The sequence below is a fragment of the Passer domesticus genome, chromosome 15, assembly GCF_036417665.1.
Source record: "Passer domesticus isolate bPasDom1 chromosome 15, bPasDom1.hap1, whole genome shotgun sequence".
NCBI classification, from domain to species: Eukaryota; Metazoa; Chordata; class Aves; order Passeriformes; family Passeridae; genus Passer; species Passer domesticus.
In genome coordinates this window covers 10,081,937-10,104,565 of record NC_087488.1, presented here as the reverse complement: position 1 = coordinate 10,104,565, position 22,629 = coordinate 10,081,937, and the positions used below count along the sequence as shown (strand labels likewise).

The window sequence follows — 22,629 nt, the reverse complement described above, 5'->3', positions numbered from 1 at the left end:
GAAATCCCAATCCAAAAGCCATTTGTAAACTTGAGATTCAATTTCAGCTCTCCAACTGCTTGAAATCTCAGTCATCTTCTGACAAGTGGAGAGCACAGAAAGGGCAAGGGGATGGCAGAACATTCACTGCACACATAGACTGGTACAGTTTCTTCTTTGAGTTAGCAGCCAGCCCATATGGAAAATCTTTGATGCAGCATCATCAGAGGTGCCTGGAACTCTTCACACAAACAGTGTGGGCAGAGGGGGCCAAGGCAGGATTAATTTCCTGGAATGGGTTACTGAAATAGACACATCTTGATTAAATCCCTGAACAGACACATACCTAACATTTTCATGCTCAATTTTTCACATATTTTTAATAAGAGGATATTGTGGAGCATGAACTGAAGTGTTCACATTTTATGAAACCTAATTTCCACATTAGTTTTGATCATAAGCACAGAAAGATACCATTATATTGTTCTGGACTTTCAGGTACACTTTCTGCACCAAAGATCTATAGAGCACATCAGCAGCTGAGATATGGCTGCTCCAGAACTTTTGATTTGTTTGTCAGCATGTCCTACACCCGTGAAAACAAGAAAATCAATCTTGTATATCAAGCTTCAGAAGAGAAAACAGATCACCACTCCAGTTACCATAGAAAAAGAAGGTACCCTTGGACAATGCCTTTCCCTGCAGTTACAAATTGTTGACCCTAAATTCAAAGGGGAACGTCTGTCCAAGTAGAATATGCAAATATTGGACTCAAAGAGAATCACATCAGTTCCATCACAATGACATACTGATCAGCTGTATTTTTTAGACACTGATTGCCTGCTTTAACTCCCAGGCTTCCAGAACAAATGGATTTTATATTTACAATGATATCCATAATGGACCGTAAAATTTAGTCTACATAAAAATAAATACAGTAAACCCTGGTTTTGTTAGACAGATGAAGTAACCTGTTCTAAATCACCATGAAAGGAAAGTTCTCTGGAATTATCTCAGATTTATCATTCTAGTCTGTTTATATTCCTGTTCTTTCAAGTGATTTGCCAGGCAAGACTTTTTTCTTTTAAATACCTGTTCCTTCCTCTCTCCCCCTCCGATGAACCCCCTCCTGTTATCCTGTTCTCATCCTGGTCCTGGGTTTTCCCTCACACGTAGTTCTGCAGAGCTGTCACGGCTGCACTTGCCTGTCTTTGGTGCCACCTTCGGGCAAGTGGAGGTTTGCCACCGAAATGCTCCAAGACTCTTCACTATAAATGCTTTATAATCTCAGTGTGGGCTCCTCAAAACGTTTACTTGAATGCTCAGTAATTCCCATACAATTATCAAATTTTCTCTGTCCCCAGGCCATGCTCTTGATTATTTCCTAGGTACCCAACCCAAAGGCACACCTAGATTCCCAATGGAAAAACTGAATCGTAAATTTAATTTATATTTCCACCCTGTTCAGGACAAAATACCTTTAAAAGTAACTTGTTCAGTTGATCTTACATCATCCAGAAAAGTTAGTTTTCACAATTTTCAATTTACCACACAGCATGGATTTAGAATTAACGTAGTCAGTGTTTCTCTTAAAATTTCCTCTCTGGAAGAAATCAAGGGGAACTGAGATAGATGAGGTTTAGTATTTATTTTCATGTACCTAATTTTTGAAAGACAGCAGCTTTATCTCATAGTGATTAGAGGGTAGGCTTTGTTTTCAATTTTCTCATCACTCAAACGTTATTTAAACCTAAGCAATATTCCAGCCATGTTTATGTATGTGTCAGTGTGAAATGTTCTCCCAGTGGCTTTTTGCACCACTGGCCAATTTCAACTATTCTCAAGGCCATTAGGTTCCAATAAATTCCATGAGATTACTGGCTGAGGGTTCCTATTAATATACAGTAAGAGAGAAGCTGCAGCTTGAGCTTAGCTGCTGTTTGAGACCTTACAGAAGTTTGTCTTTTCAGTGCAGCAAGGAAGAAGCAAATATCACTTATTTCACTGCTCTGTTTCCCTCCTGGCCATAACTGATCCACTCTCCTCTGTCCTGCTGAGCAATTGACAACCTTTACTTTTGACAACATTTACTAGGATGATTTTAAAATGTGCACCATGCAATTAATTACTGCTGAGCAAATGTTGTCAAGATTAGACTTTTATAGCTAACCAAAGCTTATATAACAACTTATTAAAAGTAATTTGGGCTGAAGAAGTTTTGTCTTTGAGCTTGTACTTGTATATCAGATATATCTATTACAAATGTATCAGTATTAGTATGTTTTGAAAACTACTAGGGCAACTGCAGGAGTAGTGTTTCATGGGTAATTCATATCAGGATTGGGCTCTTAAAAGTCAAGAAGATGTCCATTTCTAGCTATCACTAAACAATTAAAAATATTTGTATATTAAAAAATTCATTTCACTAAAATATGTGCAAGCTGAGAGGATTTACTTCGTAAGGCACTAAACCTTACATATTGTCTAAAACACCATGCACATTCCTTTGGGATATAAATATCAATCTGATTAGCTAGCAGGACTTGTCAGCCACAGTAACTTATCCCCTGGGGTATCTGAGCCATCACGTGCCTTAGGACTTCTGTAAAAGGTCAAGAAGACTTAACTGAGGCCTATATAAGTCCTCCTCTATGTCATTTGAAAAATAATTAAGTCAAGAGGACTCTGCTCATCTTTACCTGACAATATTTTCTGTTCTTGGCTTGGAGAAAACTAAGTGGCCAGGTGAGTTCAATCTTTCCTCTGGAACTTTAGAAGACATCACAATAATTCACACAAAAAATGCATGGAAATAACCAAGGACGCCCAAATGCTGGGAAGTTCTACAAATACATTTGGCTTTGTCCTCAGCTTGTAGACCTGAAGACTTTACTGGAAATACCAGCGACTCAGACGCACAATGTGTGTCTGAGCCAAAGGATGGAGCAGCTGGCTCCTGCAGGGCAGCTCTCCTGCTCTGCCCTGGGACCTGGGCTCACCTCGGGGCCACCTCCACAGCTCAGAGAGCAGGAGCAGTGGTGACTCTGCCCAAGAGCATTTTTCATTTTGCAGTGTTCTTGACATGGCTCTTTCCAGTATCCTGACAGAAGCTGAAATTGCTGCTGGTCTACAGAGCTGTCAAGGTAATATTTATGTTTTAAATTTGGCTTTGCAGTTTATCTATCAAATTTCTTTGTCCTTGTTACCCCAAAATCCCATCCCAATGGAAACAGAACAATCTCTCTTACTAAAATTGGAAAAAGGACTCAAAGTAATGGAACAGATGCAAGCTTTAATCTTGACCAACCAAGCTACAGGTACCCACCATCATTTGTGCACTGCAACAATTTTAAGGATTAAAAAATCCAAAGGCTGAATCCTGCGTCAAAAATCCTGTTTTTTCAAACAATAATAATAAAACTACTGCTGATTTCAATACAAGCCAAATATTTATGATGAAGTTCTACAAATATGTCTTTCAGTGAGGTATCTATTTACAAGGGCATGTTCTTGCATGTTGAAGACCACAGTCATTATTTCATTACCTTCCTAGTTATGAGACATCATTGATGGAAAAATCCCATTTACCTGATATAAACTCTGGAAAATCAAAAACTGTTACTTGAGATTTATAATTACCCTTACTGTACTGCAGAATAGTTTGCTGCTTTTTGATCAAAAAGCTAATTTTCTTTTTGTTCCAGATTTTTGACTACTTTTCTTCATCTCTCCTTGTTTCCATCTGTTTATTTCAGCTGCTGATTCATTTGATTACAAAACCTTTTTTGTCAAAGTGGGTCTCAACTCCAAGTCCAAAGACCAAGTTGCCAAAGTCTTCGGAATTCTAGACCAGGACAGGAGTGGCTTTATTGAGGAAGAGGAACTGAAGTAAGTAAATAAGAAAGTTACCGACAGGATAATCACCTAAAAATCTGGTTTATCATCTAAAAAATGCATTATAAGATCAGAAATATTCCCTTTCCTCCTGTCCCTTTGGATGGGAGACAATCATGTGTTTGTGCACCCATGTGTGAGTGCTGGTGGAGCTGCAAGTCAAAGAACAAAGGCAAGGCTGGATCACAATGGGGAAACTCTCTGACAGCACTGAAAATACTTGTTTCAGGTAGCAATAACTGACAGACTGTGAAGATAAAAATAGCACTTCTGCTATAGCTGCTTTTTATTATTGTAAGATTTTTTTTACCAGACTGAATTCAAAGGGCCATTTTCTCTCATCTTTTTTCTGTCACATGAATTCTACCTCCCAGATCACATTCATCAAAGTTTGAAGTTAAAAGTAAGGTTAGAGAAATTCTTGCTGATATTCTGCATCTTAGGAGGAAGAAGGAAGATAACAAGGGAGAGAAGTTGAATGCTGCCACTACAGAGTCAGTGTTAATTTTGTCTTTTTAATTCAATGAAACCAAGATGTCACAAAGGATTTTTTTAGGCTGTGAAGCAGCATCCTCTCACTTCCTTACCCTCACTCTCAACGAAGTTGAGAGGAAGTTTTACCATTGAAATAGTTCTCAAGAACTGAATCATGCTTGAAAGTTTGCAGCTGTTACCAATCCAAACCCTGAACACTCTCAGTACTGTCTCTCTCATTTGCTCTCTCACCTTTACCAGACTTTTCCTGAAGAATTTCTCAGCCAGTGCCAGAGCTTTGACTGATGCTGAGACCAAGGCATTCCTGGCAGCAGGGGACAGCGATGGAGATGGCAAAATTGGAGTGGATGGTAAGACTGCCCTTATTAAAATGATAATACCTGCATTTGAGACTTCCTAAAGGCACCTGCCCTGCTCCATGTACTGGATGTTGTGGATCTGATGCTGAGGTGCTCAGACCTGCTGTGTTATAGAGAATCTGACATAGAAACAGGTCTCTGCTAAAGTGGTCAGTCCCTTTTCTCATCTATGGAGATTTTTTCAGGAATGGAGCCTAAATTCAGTCTATATAATTTCACTGCTTTTTGCTAGTGAACTGTGACACAATGTGACACTTAAATGCAACACTTCCTTTACCTCAAGTATCTATTGTTAGGAATACACAATGTGCTGCTTTTAAGGAATGTTTATCAGAGGAAGTAGCACTAGTTTCCCATTTTAACTCTAAAAACTGGGAGAGAAAATTTTGGGCTGTGTGATTACAAACAGAGGTCTGATTTTATTACTCTTTTTTCTTCTTTTTCAGAGTTTCAAGCACTGGTCAAATCATAACCAGCAGTCAAATAAAGACCAAGACATATATTTGCCATAAACAATCTTTCCTATTGCAAACCTACCATTTATTTACACATTTTGCACCCTGAAAGGTCATGAACAATTGTTGGCAAGTGGTTTCATATTGCTGGAAAACATCTGAAGTGGTACAAGCACTACTTAAGCCAAGCTGTCAGATGTTTTAAGCAGAAGGTCTATGCCACTAATGGACTGAACTGGAATCCACTCCTCACATCTGAATTTAGGGCATTAAACATATAAGCATAAATATTAAGAGGAGAAATTGAAAGCATCTCTGTGGGCCATTGAATTTTCAATATTTGCATAAATAGCTAGCATATATTGTAAAAAAACTAGAATTAATAAAATGTCCAGGTGTAAAACCTGTTTATGATAACTGGTAGCAGTGGTATTTAATCAAGAAGTGTTTTAATATTTTATATGTTTTTCTGTCATTCTTTATGCAAGCGATTGTGTTTTAGAGACTAAGTATATTGCAGAACCTTGCACTGATTAAGTAATCAATTTAAGATCAACTGGATCCAGGATTAATTTAGATTTCTGAAATAGCAATACATTCAACATTCCCCAAGGAATCCCTCACCTTCATGCCCACCCGATGGCACTATTGTTCCACTGCTGAGAAGCTAAAACAGTGTTCTGTGTGCTCAAATGAATTCCAGGACACTCCTCGTGTCCCACCTGCCACTTCTGCAAAAAGCACTCCAAAAACACCAGTCCCCAGGGCTCCAGAAGAGCAAATGGGGGAGTGTTGCCTAATTAATCAATATTCTGCTGCTTTTCTTCTCAGCACTGAGAAAAACACAATGCCCACATCTCACAGGGTTGTAAAATGCATCAATGTCTGTGGGGAAAGTATAATAAAGAGTGCCATAAAAAATTGCTAATAAATTAATCTTTTTTTCTTTACAGACAGATTGAAATAGCAAGGCAGACATAAGGAATGGGGAGAATGCAAAACTCTGAGTAGGTTCTCAGTAACTGAAGTCCATTTTGTGCACTAGGTTAGGGCTCTGGTTGAAAAGCGTGGGTGTGATGATGTCACCACAATTTTGTCATAGTGTAAACACAGGGAGCAATCAAACTGGGCTACAAAAATGAATTAATTGCTAATAGTACCTAATGAAACACCACAGTGTATCAGGGTTTTGTCTTAGATGTGACCAAAATAAACACACAGCCAAACAGCCTTTTAAAAAAATCTGGATGGCTTTAACCACCCCAAACATTACACTTCCAACACTACAGTTGCTCCTACATACTCTTTGAAAAAAATTTGGAGCTCTTGAAAAGTCATTCTTGGAAAATAATCTTGCAAAAACTGGTATGAGTGTCTTATACTGTATTTGTTGGAGGTATGTAAGAAGATGCTGCAATATTTGCAGATCAAAAATCTTCGCTTCAAAATTGCCTGCTGATGTTATTGTGGTTCTGATGCACAACACATTTATAATGAGACATTATGAAAAAGGAAGGAAATATCAATACAATATTGGGGAAATCATCATATTACACAAAGTTAAAGCAATCTACAAGACTTTAATGAATTCTCAATAATGTGTTCATGCTCTATACATTAGCCAAAAATATATTTCCATTAACTCTAATGAATGAATCAGGACCTAATATTGTAGAATTTTCTATAAGAGTGAAAAAAGAATCATCCATCAAGCAAATTGACATTCATTATTTCAATGTCATCTCAGAAGAGCAATTAAAAAAGGGAATTTTTCAGAATTCATAACTGCGGCCTGACTGCAGGGCTAAAAGCTCTCATTATTGTCATAAAATGCTTTGTTTCTCAGCTGATATTATGTTTTATGTTTGCATTGTGCAATATGGGTCACCCAGACATTTTCAAGCATTGTACCAACATTAATGGCTAAATAAGAGGGAAAGGCACAGACAGCTCAGATAACTTCTGAGATAGCAGGCAGCTCCTTTATTTAACCACACTTACTTCCACCCTGATTAGCCTGCTAGGCCTACAAATCTAAGACAATTTCACCACTTACCATTCCATTAAGAACAGTAAAAAATTCATGACAAGTTAAGTCTGGTATCAGCTTCAGTGATCACTCCAGAAAGTTAAGAAGAGCTTGTGACTAGAGAGGTTTTTAGACCTTTCCTTCTTCCAGCATTACCACTAAGCAGATCAGAGGAGGAAAATGCTGCTTTCTTTGCACAAGAATAAACTCACTCAATTTCTTTTCCTCTCTTCCTCGCATGGGCTGTCAGGTACTGTGAAATTTCAGTTACTACTTACCATGGGATTTAAGAAAGGTCTTCAAATTGTGCCTCAGCTGGAAATCCTGCTGCCTGATCACAAACACACAGTCCCAATCAGCTCCCTTAGAGTGAACAACATTCTGCTGGAATCAGACATTTGGAGGTCTGAGACCATAAATATGGATTGCCTCTTGTCAATGGAATTTTGTCACATGCTTGGTACATGTGTTTTAACAGTTTGTCTGAACCTCCTTTCTTTAGCCCATTTCTGCTAAACAAATGACTTTTGATGATTATTTACAATAAAGTTAACTCTAATTACAGGGTAATTTTACTTCAAGCCTCACTAAGGGTTACACATCCTCCTGCTGCTGAAATTAATGGCTGGAATCCCACAGAAATCAATGAGAACAAGCAGTGAATACAGAAGTAGTTGGAAGCACCTCAGTGCTATTTGGTTTATTTTACCATGGTTCCTTACACCATGGGGCACAGTGCAATGCAGCCATGTGCAAGAGCCTTTGGTAACAGTAGAGTAGAACTGAACTTATCTTTTACATGGCAAAATAGCAGCATCCAGATTATTTCACAGCCTCCAACATTAGGGCACAGTTATTACTAAAGCAGAAAGAAACCCTGAACAATGTAGATTTTTAAAGATAGCTCCATCTGACACTGTCTATAATGTTGACACCAGACAGAAACATGTTAGACAATTACGTTTAGGGTCAGAGACAGAAAATTGCATTACTGAGTCTCAGTTGAACTTCCAAGTGCTTTTAAAGACAAACACAAATCAAATGCTGTCAGAGATCTTCCAGGACAGATTTTTAAGTGAAAAAATATGTTTACCAGACCAGACTCTATGAATTAGTGACACTATTACTCAGCTCTGTCAGTCTAGTCTGCTATCATTTTCAGACAGAAATCAAATTCACTCCCCCAGACTGATAACATGAACCAAGGAAAGTTCCCATGCGATTTCCCCTAAGGTGACAGAAGTACCTGTTTTCCTTTAGCTCCAGACCCACAGTGCTGCAGAATCTATCTTGTATCTTGGGTTCTCTAGTCCAGATCTGCTCAGTGCTCTGGGTAATATCCTCTACCTGCTGCAGGGAAAGAAAGCTTTGTCACTGGGGCCTGGCTTTCCTCCTTCATTGTAGCAAAAAAGTCAAATACAACAGCATGCGTTCAGACTTCTCTGTTAAAAATGGCAAAATACCATGGCCAAGCAACAATTCAAATTAAATGCTGTAATTAGTTCTTTATTTCTATGTGATTAAAACATTTGCCCTGAGAGACAACATGAACTGGAAGGATTTAATTCATTTTGTTGTCAAGGTCCTTTTCAATGGTTATAGCTGCAGCACACGAAGATTCTCTGCTGTCACCACTGAGACATCAACACTACCATCAACCACAGAGGTTACTGAGTATCTATTTTAGTTACTTCCAAACTCATTACAAAGGCAGAATCTGTTATGCAGGATCATGATACCATTGGCCCTGACACAACCAGGGCTGAAAGATGGAGTTGTGTGGGTTTGAGAATAGCTGCTGCAGCATCTCTTTACACTGTTGTAGCTGGTCTCAGGTTAACACCTCTCCTCTGATCTCACCTGAGACAACTGCTGATGTTTCTTCTGCATCTGCCACGGCTTTGGTTGATTGCCACTGCTAATCAACCCTGCACTTTATGCAAACCAAAACACAAAGGGTACAAGACCAGTCCACAACCTGCGTTTTGCTTTACCAAAACACAGCTTTCCTCTGATACTTACAGAAGTAAATAGCACTTGAAGACAATTGTCTCATTTAGATTCCTAAATAACCTAGAACCTTAGCAAGAACTTATCAATATGAATATTCTGTATTTGTCAGAATAACACCTTCAAGTTTAATTTTGGAAGTCTGAAAAAAAGGCTTTAATATTATTTAATAAAGACACCTGAGGTGAAAACAACACGAGGTATGCAAGTACATAAATATTCAGATGATCAACCCAATAGAACTTTTAGATGTCTTTCATAGAGCAAAAAAAAAAAATCCCCAAAACAACCAAACAAAAAAAAAATTTTCTTGAATTTCATAGGAATGAGTGCTAAACATTCCTGGAAACTGTGCAATACTAAGATTCTGTGTCAGATTTTGAACTATTGTTAACTGCCCATTACTTAGCAGCTGTTGTTCTGGTTGAATTATTAGGGATTTTCATTATAGTGTTATGTTGTTTGCATAGCATCTTTTTAAAAAAACCCTCTTTCATAGATCTCTAGATTTTTAATGCATAAAGTAATTACAATCACCTAAGTTAACACCAAAGAAGGAAAACAGGCAGAAAATTTAGATGTAAAATAGATTATCTCGTTAAAATATCCCTTAATATACTAACTCCTGATTATTGCATTCTAATTGTAGTGGAGGGAAACCTGTACTTCAGATGAAGTGTCATTAATAAATAAATAAAACCCAGTAACCCTAGATTGCCACCTGTATCAATGTACAGTGACATCAACTTGATTCTGAAATTCAGCTCTTTTAGGCTTTTGTAGACCATCTTTCAGCCAGGATTAACATCACTTTTGTTGCCAGCATTGAATTTCAAACACTAAAAATCTCTTCAAAAGCAATCATAGCAATTATCTCACTTTTCTTTGAACTCATAGTCTAATATAATACTAATTCTGCTATTTTACAACTGCTGAATGCACATAAAACCAGCTCAGCACTCTGTGCTATGCCAGAGTGCATGAGGTAACCAGATGTCATTTTTAAACATTGGTGCTTATATTTTTAAACAATGCCCAAATTACTTGCAGATCTATTTTGAGCTTGAGCATTGTATGTTCACCTTGATCTTGTAATTTTCCTCCATTTCAATACCCTTGTTCTCATTAACTGTCAATAATCAGTGTTGCATGGCAAGTCACACACTCAGACAAAGAGAGCATTCCATGAGTATTGTGTAGGAGCCAGCAGAAACAAGGGAAGTTCCTCTAAAGGCACATCTATGGCACTGTCACAGAGGGCTGAAAAAACCTTTTTCTCTAGAAACATTTTAGCAGTAAAAAAAGAACCCTTCTGCTCAAACTTGAGATGATCATAAAGGAGGAAATACAAGAGTGTAAAAAGGTACCTAAGAGAATGAAAGTTCTTTCAGGATAGTTCTGGAGAAAGCACAGAATGAACTTTATCCCCACAGCCTGACAGATCATAATGCCACGGAAATCTCAGGCAGAAAGCAAAATGAATATATAGCACTGAATGAAGAAGATAAATGGAAAGAACATTCCTGTGATCAGAGCTTCAGCTTGTACAAATCAGCACTGTTTAATTTGTTTTAATCACAAAATGCTGATTTACAACAGCCAAGGGTTCTTAGGTTTACTGGTAAAGTGTTCTTCCAGGTCATTATACTATAACAAATTTTCCTACTGGAAGCAACAGAATGAGTGCTTGTTTGCCCCTGGACAGCTGGCATTTGGGACCAAAGCTAAGTCTGAATATTTGTGATTTATGCCATGTTCCTTCACATACAAAATAGGCAGCAAAAAAGTTAAAAGTAGCATTAAATTATGTCTGCTTTTTGTGTTATTTACACCTTGCATTTCTCTATCCAAATTCAAACAGTGCTATGGAACATTTGCTATTATTTACACTTTTCTCACTGTCATTAAACCAAGCAGGAGTAAACCCACTGTAGTCCATTAACTTACATCAAGGCTTAGATATATTTATTATTCTGCTCCACAGTATAATTTTTACCTGTTGCTACTATAAAAATATTACATCTTTGGCACACCATGCTATTTCCATTTGTTTAAAAATGAAACAATGTTCATGGATTAAGAGAACATCAGTTTAGATACCACAACTGACTATTACACAACAAATACTAACCAAAATATATGTGAGTTTTATTGGTCTCCATCCTAGAATTTTGCCCATATAAACCCCCTTAAAGATGGAAACAGATTTTTGTCTGAGAAGGAAAACCTCCCACCTGCTGTTGTGAATTTTCTTATGTTTTTTTGTTCTAAAAGTAATACTCCTGAAATATATAATAAACTCTCATTTATTTATACCTACAATATTAACATTTTGTTATTAATGAAATAGATTGTGTGAGTGTGTTATATGTAAATACAACTATTTCCACACTAACCAAGTCTGATTCCTACAACCTACAGAACTTGCTACAACTAGTAAGTCTATTATTGATTTCATGTAATTCAAAATATTCAAAATGGATTATTAAGTAGGCCAACTGATTATATACAATCTTCCAAGGAATACTGATGACAAGATCAGTTTATTCAGCTTTACCTAGCTCATCATCGTCTGTCACTGAAGACACTGGCTTCTGTTTCTGTAATTCAGAAAATGCTCAGGAAATACAAAATGAAGCTTACTGCAGAAAGATTATCCAAATTAAAAATGCTTTCCTCTACCCTAGTGACAAGTTATCTTTGTCAGAATGACACATTGGCACCTCTGATCTGTCATCTCCAACCTCCTTCATACATTCCAAAGGATCAACAGACCCAGGGAACAAACAAATTCATTCCTTTTCACAAGGATTTGACTGCTGGAGTCACCTTGCAAAGAGTGACTCTCGGGTGCAGAGGTTACCTGTTAACACACCTGGAGCTGAAAGGCTGCTTTGATGGCACAGTTGTACTTAATTAAGCACTAGTGGATTTATTTTTTTAAAAACTGTTCTTTTTGTCCATATTATCTCAAGATATAAATAGAAAGAAAAGTTTAATTAGTTAAGAAAGGAATTTGAGCCAAGTCTCAATTCAAACATTTGATCCGTGGAAGTGTAACCTAAGCAGTGGTTATTGTCACCTTTTGAATCCTTTATAAGACAGAGTGGCAAGCCAGAGCCAACATTACAATTTTGCCTGGTGTCTCCTCAGTCTCCTCAGCTATTTTTCCTTTACCTAGCTGAGAAAACTCTAAAGGTGAGCATCTTACTTGAGATTAATTAAATAAAATTACTGTGCAGAGCTGTACCAGTAGTAAGTACAAGAACCATTGTTCTAAGGTTTTTATTTTAATTGCTGGAATTACATATGGATGGGCTTTACATAGATAAGTATCAGTTTTATTTTTATTCTTTAGAGTTGCTGGGGGAGATAATAGAAGTAAACTTTTGTTTTCCAACTGCATATATTGTTACTTGTATTGCCAGATTCCATGCATTCCAGTGAGACTATTTATTAGATGAATGGTTACATAGGGTTTAAATATGTGCTGTATTTATTTAGGTTGCAGGTAAATGATAAAATATTGATCATCAACTCACAACATCGTTGATGTAATCCATCTCATTAATAACCATTATTTCTGAACTGCTATTTTTAAAGAAGTAATGTACTAAAACTTGTAATTTGTTAAGGAATACCAGAGATGTCACTTTGATCAATGAGATTCATGTACTCTTGTTGACCTTATAGTGATCTTCAAAACACAGATAAACCCATTCTGTTGTAAGATACATTTGCATTTCAAAACTCTGCAATATTCTATTTTGCACAGGTCTAAAATGAGCCTTACAGACATCCTAAGCCCTTCTGACATCGCTGCTGCTCTGCGGGACTGCCAAGGTGAGAAAACAATTAAAATCTAAAAATCTCTTATTTTGTGTGACCTGGGGCAAGTTTTACTCAGTCCCAAAGGAATACTGAACAAGTGCATACTTTAAAGAGATTTCTGTAATCTCTTTACTCAGCTGTCACAGTATGTCTGTTCATAACTGGTTTATATTGTCAATTTGGAGCTTATCCCCACATGATTTTGTTGGATGTTTAGTAGGGTATGGGGCAGTATTGCAAATTCATTAATTCTTTGACAGGCTTCACCTACTGATCATGTTTACAACAATTAAATTGTAACAAAGTATCATCCTCAGACCGTTTAGGAACACTGAATGCAGTGGTCTGGGGTTAATTTCTTTATTAATTTATTTTCAGCTCCAGATTCCTTTAGTCCCAAAAAATTCTTTCAGATCAGTGGGATGTCTAAAAAGACTAGCAGCCAGCTCAAGGAGATCTTCCGGATTCTCGACAATGATCAAAGTGGCTTTATTGAGGAAGATGAGCTCAAGTAAGGATTTTGTTAACTACTTGGAGGATATAAAAAAAATAAGCACTTTTTCCATTCCAGAACTTTCAGTAAATGTGAACACAATTTATGCTAAATGTTGATAAAACCTTCAGCAGATTGTGAAAAATATATTTAAATAGATAATTCTTACAAAGAAAAGCAAATTAGTAATACCTGCCTTTTATGCTCAGTATAGAACAAAAGAGTGCCCTGGGGCTGGATTTTCACAGTGGACAGAATCAACTCAATCAGGGTTGTGCTTATAAAGCAGAAATACATACAAATAAGATTTAGCCTGCCAAACAAAGCAGTGTTTTAAGGACTTGGCTATTGCAGTAAAATTTTTAGAAATAGTTATCTGTTTGATTGTACAACAACCATAAAAAATACTATGGTGTGAAAATCTAAATCCAAGTTTTTCCTCCCAAGGTATTTCCTTCAGAGGTTTGAGTGTGGAGCCAGAGTGTTAACCACCTCAGAAACCAAGACCTTCTTGGCAGCTGCAGATCATGATGGGGATGGTAAAATCGGGGCTGAAGGTATTGGCTGTTTGAGTACAGAATGAGGCACCTCAGGATGTTTGTAGTGATGTGGGATTCTCTTTTATGTTGATGGTACATTAATATACTCCCAGTGATTTTACTGAAATCCTGGAGAACCAACCTGTTTAAGGGTGGAAATGGTCCCTGATCTTACAGGTTCATCTCTGCAACTCCTTTTGCACGAGCAAGTAAAAAACCTTAAGGATCTTTCCTGTTGCCATTCACTCCCATATTTCAAGTTGTTCTGAAATGAACTGCCCCTTATTTCTCCTCCCACTTACTGTAATGTAAGGCAGCACTGGCATCACTTGGAATACACAAATGTAAAATCAAGGACAAAAGAACCAGCTGGACACAGGAGAACAAACAGCTCATACCTCAGCTCCTTTCCAGCAGCTACTGCCCCCCAGAAATTCCACAGGGCACTGAAATCATTCTCAATATGCAGCATGTAGCTCTGTATTTGCTCTGCATATAAGGATAACAGAATCATCATTTATCACAAGCCCAGTACAAGATCCCACAACAGGATCTGTGCAAGGATGGCTGGTTTTTATCTTCAGTGGCAGGTTTAAGATCCAGATAGGAGGGAGCAGCAGTTTAAGGAAGTGCATACTGCACTCACCATGTGGAAACACTGGTGTGATTTAATGGCTGCACGGCACAGAAACCTCCTGAGCTCCTAATTCCATATTTCTGTGCCCTGCTTTGGAGACAAAGCACACACACAAAAGGCCTGCAGCTAATGGCAGCTTGCCCCATGAGAGCAGTGAGCTGCCCAGACGAGCATGAAAGGGGCTTAGGGAATGGCACGCAGGGAATGTGCCAGCGTGCAGATTCCCCTGCTCACTGCACTAGCAGCACAGAACGCTTCTGTTTCTTTCTTTGGAAGGAATTAAATCCAGTTCCTTAGGAACTATGCCAGAATAAACACAAATGATGTATGAAGCAATCTGTATATTAATACAGTCCCTCAGGGACGGGACTGATCAGATACTCTAATTCATGGAAGGCAACCATTTCAAAGATCTTTAAAATAACAGTATCTTATTGCATAACTCAACACCCCAGGATCATACCACATGGAACTGCACAGTGTTTTTTGCTTTTGACTCTACTCTACATCAACACTTCTCAATGTCTGAAGCTTTACAGTTAATATAACACATGGACTCGCTTTTCATTTTTTTTACTTGAGCTCTTAACTACTTCTTACTTAAATTCCATATAAGCCATTGCATTATTTTTGCCTAAGATCAGCATTATGCAGAGAGAAGGCCAAAACTACCCTGAAGATTTAATTATTCCCTGTAAGTCAGCAAAACACACTGCTTTTCCATGTGTTGTTTAGAAGAGGATGTTTAGGTGATGCCTCTCGTCCACACATTTCTTCCCTGGTCATCCACAGACAACTTTTTTCTGTTCATTTCTATTCTAAATCTCTTGATAAGCCACTAATCCTTTACTCCTAATCCTTTCATGTTAATATTTCTTTCATGTAAATATTCTCTTATCTTTCACAGAATTCCAGGAAATGGTGCAGGCTTAGAGGTTCAAAAGGACCAAACCAGATAGAATTGGGATGAATCTTCAGGAGACACTCCCAAACCTTGAAAATCAGGAGTCCCTTATTTATCTTGACAGTGTCTGTTATTTTTTCACTGCCTTAGCAACATAATGAAATGCTGAATACTGATTTTTTCATTGTGTGGACTATTTACCATGTTTTAACCTCTACTTTAGCAGACACTTCCCTTAAAAATATCCAATAAAATTAATCATATACTGTAGCCTGTGTCTACTTTTTTGATTCTTATTTTGAAACTTGAGAATTCTTAAACCAAAAGTGTTAATCCCTCCAAGATCTTAAACTTATCAGATCTTCATATATGGGACATCTTTTGAAATGAGTGGGGGTTCTGTTCCAATAGCCCTTCTGGATTAAGCTTAAATTCTCAGAACACTCAGATCTTCATCAAAGACTAGGAGCTCAGATACAGTTGTGAGGTAGGTGAGGGTAAAATCTCTCACTGACTTCCAAGTGAAAAGCAGTAATACATTTTTACTTAAGAAGTGGCTTCTGCATGAGGTTGTTGCAGTTTTAAACCACTCTTTTACATCAGCCAATTAATAGATGAGGAAAGCAAAAACCACAATGCTTTCCTGCAGGGAGAATTCAAAGGAAAGCCTACAAGGACTTGAGGTTTCAGATAACCATGAGGTTTTAAAGAAGCAGAGGGAAAGCAAGATATCTTTGTGCTTTCTTAGGGAGGACTGGAAGTGTGGAGGAAGAATTTGTACAAATGCATGTTGAGAAAGCTCCAACTCTCCCTGGTGGGCTGAACCGATGTATTAAAAATGTCCCTTACAAATGCATCCGTCTCTGGGAATGCTGGAGAAATGCCTTTTTGTGAGCAAACAACTCATTCACTCAAAAGGAGATATTCAGATGCTCTGATGGAGTATTTATACCTTCACTTGCTTTCTAAACATTAGACGTTGCAGGTCACACACATGCAGCTTGCAGAGGCAACAACCCAACAGAAGCCTTTAAGTGAACAGTTCAGTCACTGCAGTTTCAATGCATTTCTTCCTTTGCTGCAAATGACTACATTAAAAATGAACCGCATTTCTTCCTTATCAGCAGCCTCTATGAATACTGGTAATTGTGCACAAAAACACCAAACCCAGAATGGAGCTGTTATGAGGTAACCCAGCTCTTCCTCGGCAAGAGAATGATGAGTCTGAGTGGATTTCTGAAAAGGATCAGGCACCTTTCAGAGCACCAGAGTCACAGAGTCCACCCAGTTAATGCTTCCACAAGCTGGGCCTTTGCTCTCTCCCAGAGTGTGTGTTGCAAACCTAACAAAACAGTACTTGGAAAATTTCTGTTGATTAAAACATCCTCATCACCAAAGCAAAAGCAGTTCAATAAATTAAAATTCTCCTGTACTCGTTGTGAAGAAAAGTTCATGCAGTGCCAAGACAGCCTAGACACCTTAACCCAAAACAAATTCCATAATGATTCCTCCCTGATTCTTCCTCTGTGCTCTCTGCAGCTACCTATTGTTTTGGGAGCCAAGCAATGGCAAGCCAGACAAGAAACATCCATCGTCTTCAAAAAATATCTATATATTGATCGACAATTATTATGAATTGACAATTGAAAACAGAATTTTGCATCATTTCAAGAAGTTTTAAAGCAGATTAATTTGACATACAAGTGGTTTGTAAGCTGGTAGACTCAGTACATTTAATATGGTCATCACAATTTCCCTTTTCTTGTACAAAAATAATATAAACTGATAAAAATTAACACTGGATTTTGATGCTACTTCTTAACATTATGAAATATGCTCTAGAATATAAATCTCTAGAGTATCAGTGACTTAAACAGAGCTATTCAGATTTACACAAGCCGAGGGTCTGACCCATGAACTGACCATGGCCATTCTCAGGATGCAATTCATCCTTCTCAGAAGATGGATGTCACAGGACAGTCACAAGAAATAAAGTGTGTCCTTGGCAATGAAACCACTCTGCTGACAGAAGGGTCTTGGAGTAGTTCACATGTAAGTAACAAACAAACTGCTCTCCATTTCACTGACAATTAAGTGTCCTGACCTTGACTAATCATGTTACATCAGGCAGGCAAATGCCTGTAAAATAAAGAATTTTCCAGGTGCTGTTGCACTCTGCTCCTTTCAATGTCTCAGCCTTTGCACGGTGGACCACAACAAAGAAACCCAGAGACAAAGTACAAATTTTGTTATTCTCCACTGAGATGCAACAGGATGCTGGAGCAAGCCACCAAACAGAAAAATACACTTGCCCTACTCAAGATATTCTGAGATCTCTCAAAATCCAAAGTATTGCAGTTAAAGAATCTTTCCATGCTTTCCACCAGGAAAAAAGTACCTTAAAAACCCAGTAGTACAGCACCTACCCCAGTAGATTCAAGTAAGGGAAAACTTGTTGACACAAGGAAGAAACATTTAAAATTAAAACGTCTTATCATTTCTCCAGGATCATTGAAACATTAAATAATATTTTTGAATGCTCTTATAAAATATGTGATAGCAATAACTCAAACTGAATTTATTCACTGACAAAGCTACTTGTCTGCTCCCTAGCCTAAAACAAAACACTACTGGTAAAGCTCCTAAAGACAGGGTATGTAGAATCCCCACTGCTTTAGGCAGGCCCCTGTAACTGAGAAAGCTCCTGGGCGGGGTTTTATTGACTGACAAGGAAGGAAAAACTAAATATACTGACCATTTTTAACCCCCATTTAAAACATAGATATGGCTGCTCACTCTAAGTATATATTTTACGAATAGGATGGAAATAATAATCAATCTACTGCATTCACCACAACTTGACAGGAAAGGCAGCAGTCAGAACCAGCCATCCCTGGCAATCATGCTTACAGGTTGCAATAGAAGTTGCAACTGGTTTTCAGAATTGCCAGTTGTACATTCATACAATTATTCACTAGACACAGCTACTATAAAAATACATTTTTAGAAAGCACTAGAAGACTTTGATTCCCTTAAAATACAGGTCTCAAGAGTGCTATTACATGTTCACATTAAGTACCCCCTGACACCTTGTGCCAGTGTACCCTGTCTATGAAGAGTTACAATTAAGATATAAAGAACCCCAGTAGCTTTATTCAACCTCTAAGCAGAAAAATGCCATGCCTTAAATGTGTCAAACTGTGACATCATTCTTAATGTAATTCTCATTTTTTGCAGTGCTCAGAATAGAAAGAATTAACTTATTAATACAATCCATCTTCAGAGCTGAAACCCTTTTAACTGCCTAGCTCTTTCCTCTTCCAGCTTGCCTTCAGATGCAAGCTAGTAACATTAAACAAACAAAACCATTTCAATGTCTCCAGTTTTGCATGAAAGCAGTTTTTCAATAATTGCTGCTCAGTAACTCTGTGTTCTTAATCATAACCCAAGGTAGTGTGAAGTTACTGCCTTCCTTGATGAAATCTCTGGTCCTGCAAAGCAAATGCATCCATTATTAGACCATTACTCACCACGACACCCCCAGTGCTGCTGGCATTCCCTGACATCACTCTGAGGAGTCTGGGGGATGTGAAGGCTGTCTCAGCTGTGCCCAGCTCCAGCTGCACTGTTGTGTTTTCCCACACAGCTCCCAGGCCTGTGGCAGTGTTAACAGAGCGTGCAGACCAGGGATACACAGGCATTGTGCTTTTTGCTGGATCACAGCATTATTTTGTAATTTATTTGCTAAACTAATCCCAAACTGCTGAGTCTACGCGTTTGTTAACACATTTAGACTGCATACTGTCAATGGAACAGCTATTTGAGCTGTCAGCTGTATTTATTTAAAGCTGTCAGCTCTAACACCCAGAGTGATTTATAGCACACCTTTTTGTGAAGTCTGCTACTACACAGCTGATGGAAGTGCTCAAAATAGTGCCCAGAAATAGGCTCAACAAACCAAAACATATGTCTATACAGTACTATTTCTTACTTCCATGTACTTTTAAAAACAAATTGGAAAGCATGCATAAAGTTGTTAATTGTTTGTCCCTTGATGCAGGGTTGTCCTGCAAATTCCCAATGTACTTATGCAGCAGTTTAATTTTACATAATCATGGGTTGGGAATCACATTTCAAACTCAGGGTGATCCGATGCCACTTTGCAAATGTCAAGGTGTGGTGTTACTGCACATACAATTAAGAAGATGGGATGAAATTGGAACCACAATCGAAGTTTCTTCATGTCCTGTTAATGTGCACATTAGAAATGTAATAATTTAATTGAATTTGTTATCACTGGCTCATTGTAGATTCTCACAAATACTTCCACCAAAAGCAATGTCAAGTTACAGATGAGGTTGCACTGAGCAGAATTATCTGTTAGCAATCACTACACATACATTAATTCCCTTCCTAGGGAAAGCTGGACATGGAAACACCTTCCTCAGCAATCCCCCTTTAGGGTGAGTGCCCAATGTCCAGCTCTATGCACCTCCACAATCTATCCCTTAGGGCAGTGTTTGTAAGGCAGCAGTAAACAGGCACCCCAAGTCACAGCCCAGGATCTCCATCTTGCTAAGTCCTGAACAAACACACAGCTAAACATTTCAACCAACACAAGCAAAAATCTACAGTCACTGCTGTTTTTTTAATTTCTTTGGTAAGAAATGAATTAACTTGATAAACAATACTACCAATTTTAAGAATTTCCTTGTTTTGCTGACTAGTATAAGCAAATTAACTTCCCCTCTGGCCTGATCAACACCTCATCCCTGCCTGCAGAGCAGCACAAGCAAGGAGGGGAATTTGGCTCCTTTTGTTTGATATATTCAATCCAGACTGGATGTTCCCAGAAATTGTCTTGAGTCTGCTGCACCCTTCAAATGGACAGACCTCAATGAAAGGGCCGCTCTGCACACACTGCTGAATTTTAACTCAGAGCTGTAGGGTAGGAAACAAGAATTACTGTATGTGGATATCTCATCCTGACACATTTGGCCTGATCCTTCCTCAGACCCTGCTCAGGGAAATGCTGGGGAGCTCAGCACAGCAGGGTCTTCCTCCATCCTGCCTTGCTGGCAAGGAGAAGGAGTCACCTTCTGCTGTGACCTCTCTGAAAACACCACAGAATGATAATGCAGATTCCCTCTGCAGCTTTGGAAACATTTCCTACAGCTGTTCTGAGCTGGGCTGTCTGGAAATGCTCTGTCTGTGGTGTGTCTCAGCCTGTCAGGTCACTCTGGACTGTCCAGGCCACACAGGAGGAGCTGCTCACTCCAGCAGTTTGGGTTAAACACCACCCGTGCAGGCAGGAGAGGTGACAGCCAAGGTGGGGGTGACCTCTGCACCCAGGGAAAGGAGCCTGCACACACCCCCATGAACTCACAAATCCAAAGCCCGAACTGAGCCGTGGCACAAGGCAGGAGGGAAGGGATGGAGCTGACTCCAGTGGGATTTGCTGCCATGGCACAAGGCAGGAGGGAAGGGATGGAGCTGACTCCAGCAGTCCTGGGGGAAACAGTGGTCATCCCTCTCTGGCTTACACCATTCACTTTTTGAGTGCACACATTAAATATTAAATTGCTGCAGTCTTAGAGCATCTCTATTCCACACAGTGCTCCTACTGCAGTGGGTTGGATTCTCAAGGAATACACCAGCTGCTGAGGCAGAGGAAAACTGCATACATGATGCTACTGGCAATGAAAGTAAATACAAACCTAGAGTGATGATAGTAACTGAAACAATAACAGAAGGGGGAAAAAAGTTACAACTCAAGAAATACTATGTTTTCCCAGATTTAATTTGGCACAACTTTAAGAGAGTTTACTAATACATCCTTCTAAATGACTTGGTGGAATAAGATATTCAGTTTTATCTTTTATACCTTACCCAGGTGTTTATTTAAGCAATTATGCAACCTTAGTTTATTCAGATTCCTAAACTTCACACTCCTGCAGAGAAGAAAATTATACATCTTACCAGGTAGCCATTTTTACTTCTAGTTTAGCTCACACTGAATTTTATTATAACGGGAATTGAAAAGTAATAGAAAAGCTTATTTAATTAGTTAAATTCCACTATCTTAAATGTGCCAGACAGAAAATGGAAAAATAATCAGAACAGATATAATATATCTATTTATGTCAAAACTATTACCTGCACTAAGTGATGCTGCATGCCAATTCCTTCAATTTACTCAAACTTGATTTCGTCTTTCAAATCTCGGGTTTTGCCTCTAAAAATAAAGCGCTTCTACTTTTTGCAGCTGCCAGGCAGCTCCGAACGAGCCCGAGGGGAGTGAACCGCTGGAACAGGGGCGCAATGGCCGGGACACCGCGGAACCCCCGGGCCCACCGGCCGGAGCGGAATCGGAGCGGCTGCCGGGCGGGGCTGTGCGGGACCCTGCAGGAACCCCGGTCCCGACCGGGCACGGCCCTGGCTGAGGGGAACAGCGGGCACAGACCGGCTCCGGCTGAGGGAACGCTGGGCAAGGGCTTCGGCTGAGGGAACGCCGGGCACGGGATCCGGCTGAGGGAACGCCGGGCACGGGATCCGGCTGAGGGAACGCTGGGCACGGGATCCCGCTGAGGGAACGCTGGGCACGGCCCCTGGCTCAGGGGAACGCCGGGCACGGGATCCGGCTGAGGGAACGCCGGGCACGGGATCCGGCTGAGGGAACGCTGGGCACGGGATCCCGCTGAGGGAACGCCGGGCACGGGCCCTGGCTGAGGGAACGCTGGGCACGGGATCCGGCTGAGGGAACGCCGGGCACACACAGGCTCCGGCTGAGGGAACGCTGGGCACGGGATCCGGCTGAGGGAACGCCGGGCACGGGCCCTGGCTGAGGGAACGCTGGGCACGGGATCCGGCTGAGGGAACGCCGGCACGGCCCCTGGCTGAGGGAACACCAGCACGGGCTCCGGCTGAGGGAACGCCGGCACGGCCCCTGGCTGAGGGAACGCCGGGCACAGACCGGCTCCGGCTGAGGGAACGCCGGCACGGGC

At 39.6% G+C, this 22,629-nt stretch overlaps 2 protein-coding genes and 1 long non-coding RNA gene across 4 annotated transcripts in view; 2 read left to right on the top strand and 1 right to left on the bottom strand.

Moving 5' to 3' along the window:
• The window catches only part of LOC135281764 (uncharacterized), a 57,249-nt gene extending 35,109 nt beyond the window's left edge, over positions 1 to 22,140 (bottom strand). Inside the window, exons 1-2 of the long non-coding RNA XR_010348279.1 lie at positions 21,782 to 22,140; positions 8,458 to 8,561 (exon numbers count right to left, since the gene is read on the bottom strand). This is a non-coding gene — a long non-coding RNA (uncharacterized LOC135281764). The remainder of the gene's footprint in view (positions 1 to 8,457; positions 8,562 to 21,781) is intronic.
• LOC135281377 (parvalbumin beta-like) lies at positions 3,062 to 5,498 on the top strand. The gene is made up of 4 exons (XM_064390187.1): positions 3,062 to 3,122; positions 3,735 to 3,867; positions 4,609 to 4,718; positions 5,174 to 5,498. Exons 1-4 carry the CDS (start codon positions 3,062 to 3,064, stop codon positions 5,197 to 5,199), a joined length of 330 nt encoding a protein of 109 aa, XP_064246257.1. The 3' UTR covers positions 5,200 to 5,498.
• LOC135281404 (parvalbumin, thymic CPV3) lies at positions 12,196 to 15,886 on the top strand. 2 transcript variants are annotated; one of them, XM_064390232.1, is made up of 5 exons: positions 12,196 to 12,419; positions 12,997 to 13,064; positions 13,431 to 13,563; positions 13,993 to 14,102; positions 15,629 to 15,886. In XM_064390232.1, exons 2-5 carry the CDS (start codon positions 13,004 to 13,006, stop codon positions 15,652 to 15,654), a joined length of 330 nt encoding a protein of 109 aa, XP_064246302.1. In that variant the 5' UTR covers positions 12,196 to 12,419; positions 12,997 to 13,003; the 3' UTR covers positions 15,655 to 15,886. The 2 variants fall into 2 exon arrangements, with proteins under 2 accessions (XP_064246302.1, XP_064246303.1); XM_064390233.1 differs by having other exon boundaries at positions 13,466 to 13,563; positions 15,629 to 15,832.
• Positions 22,141 to 22,629: the final 489 nt, after the last annotated feature.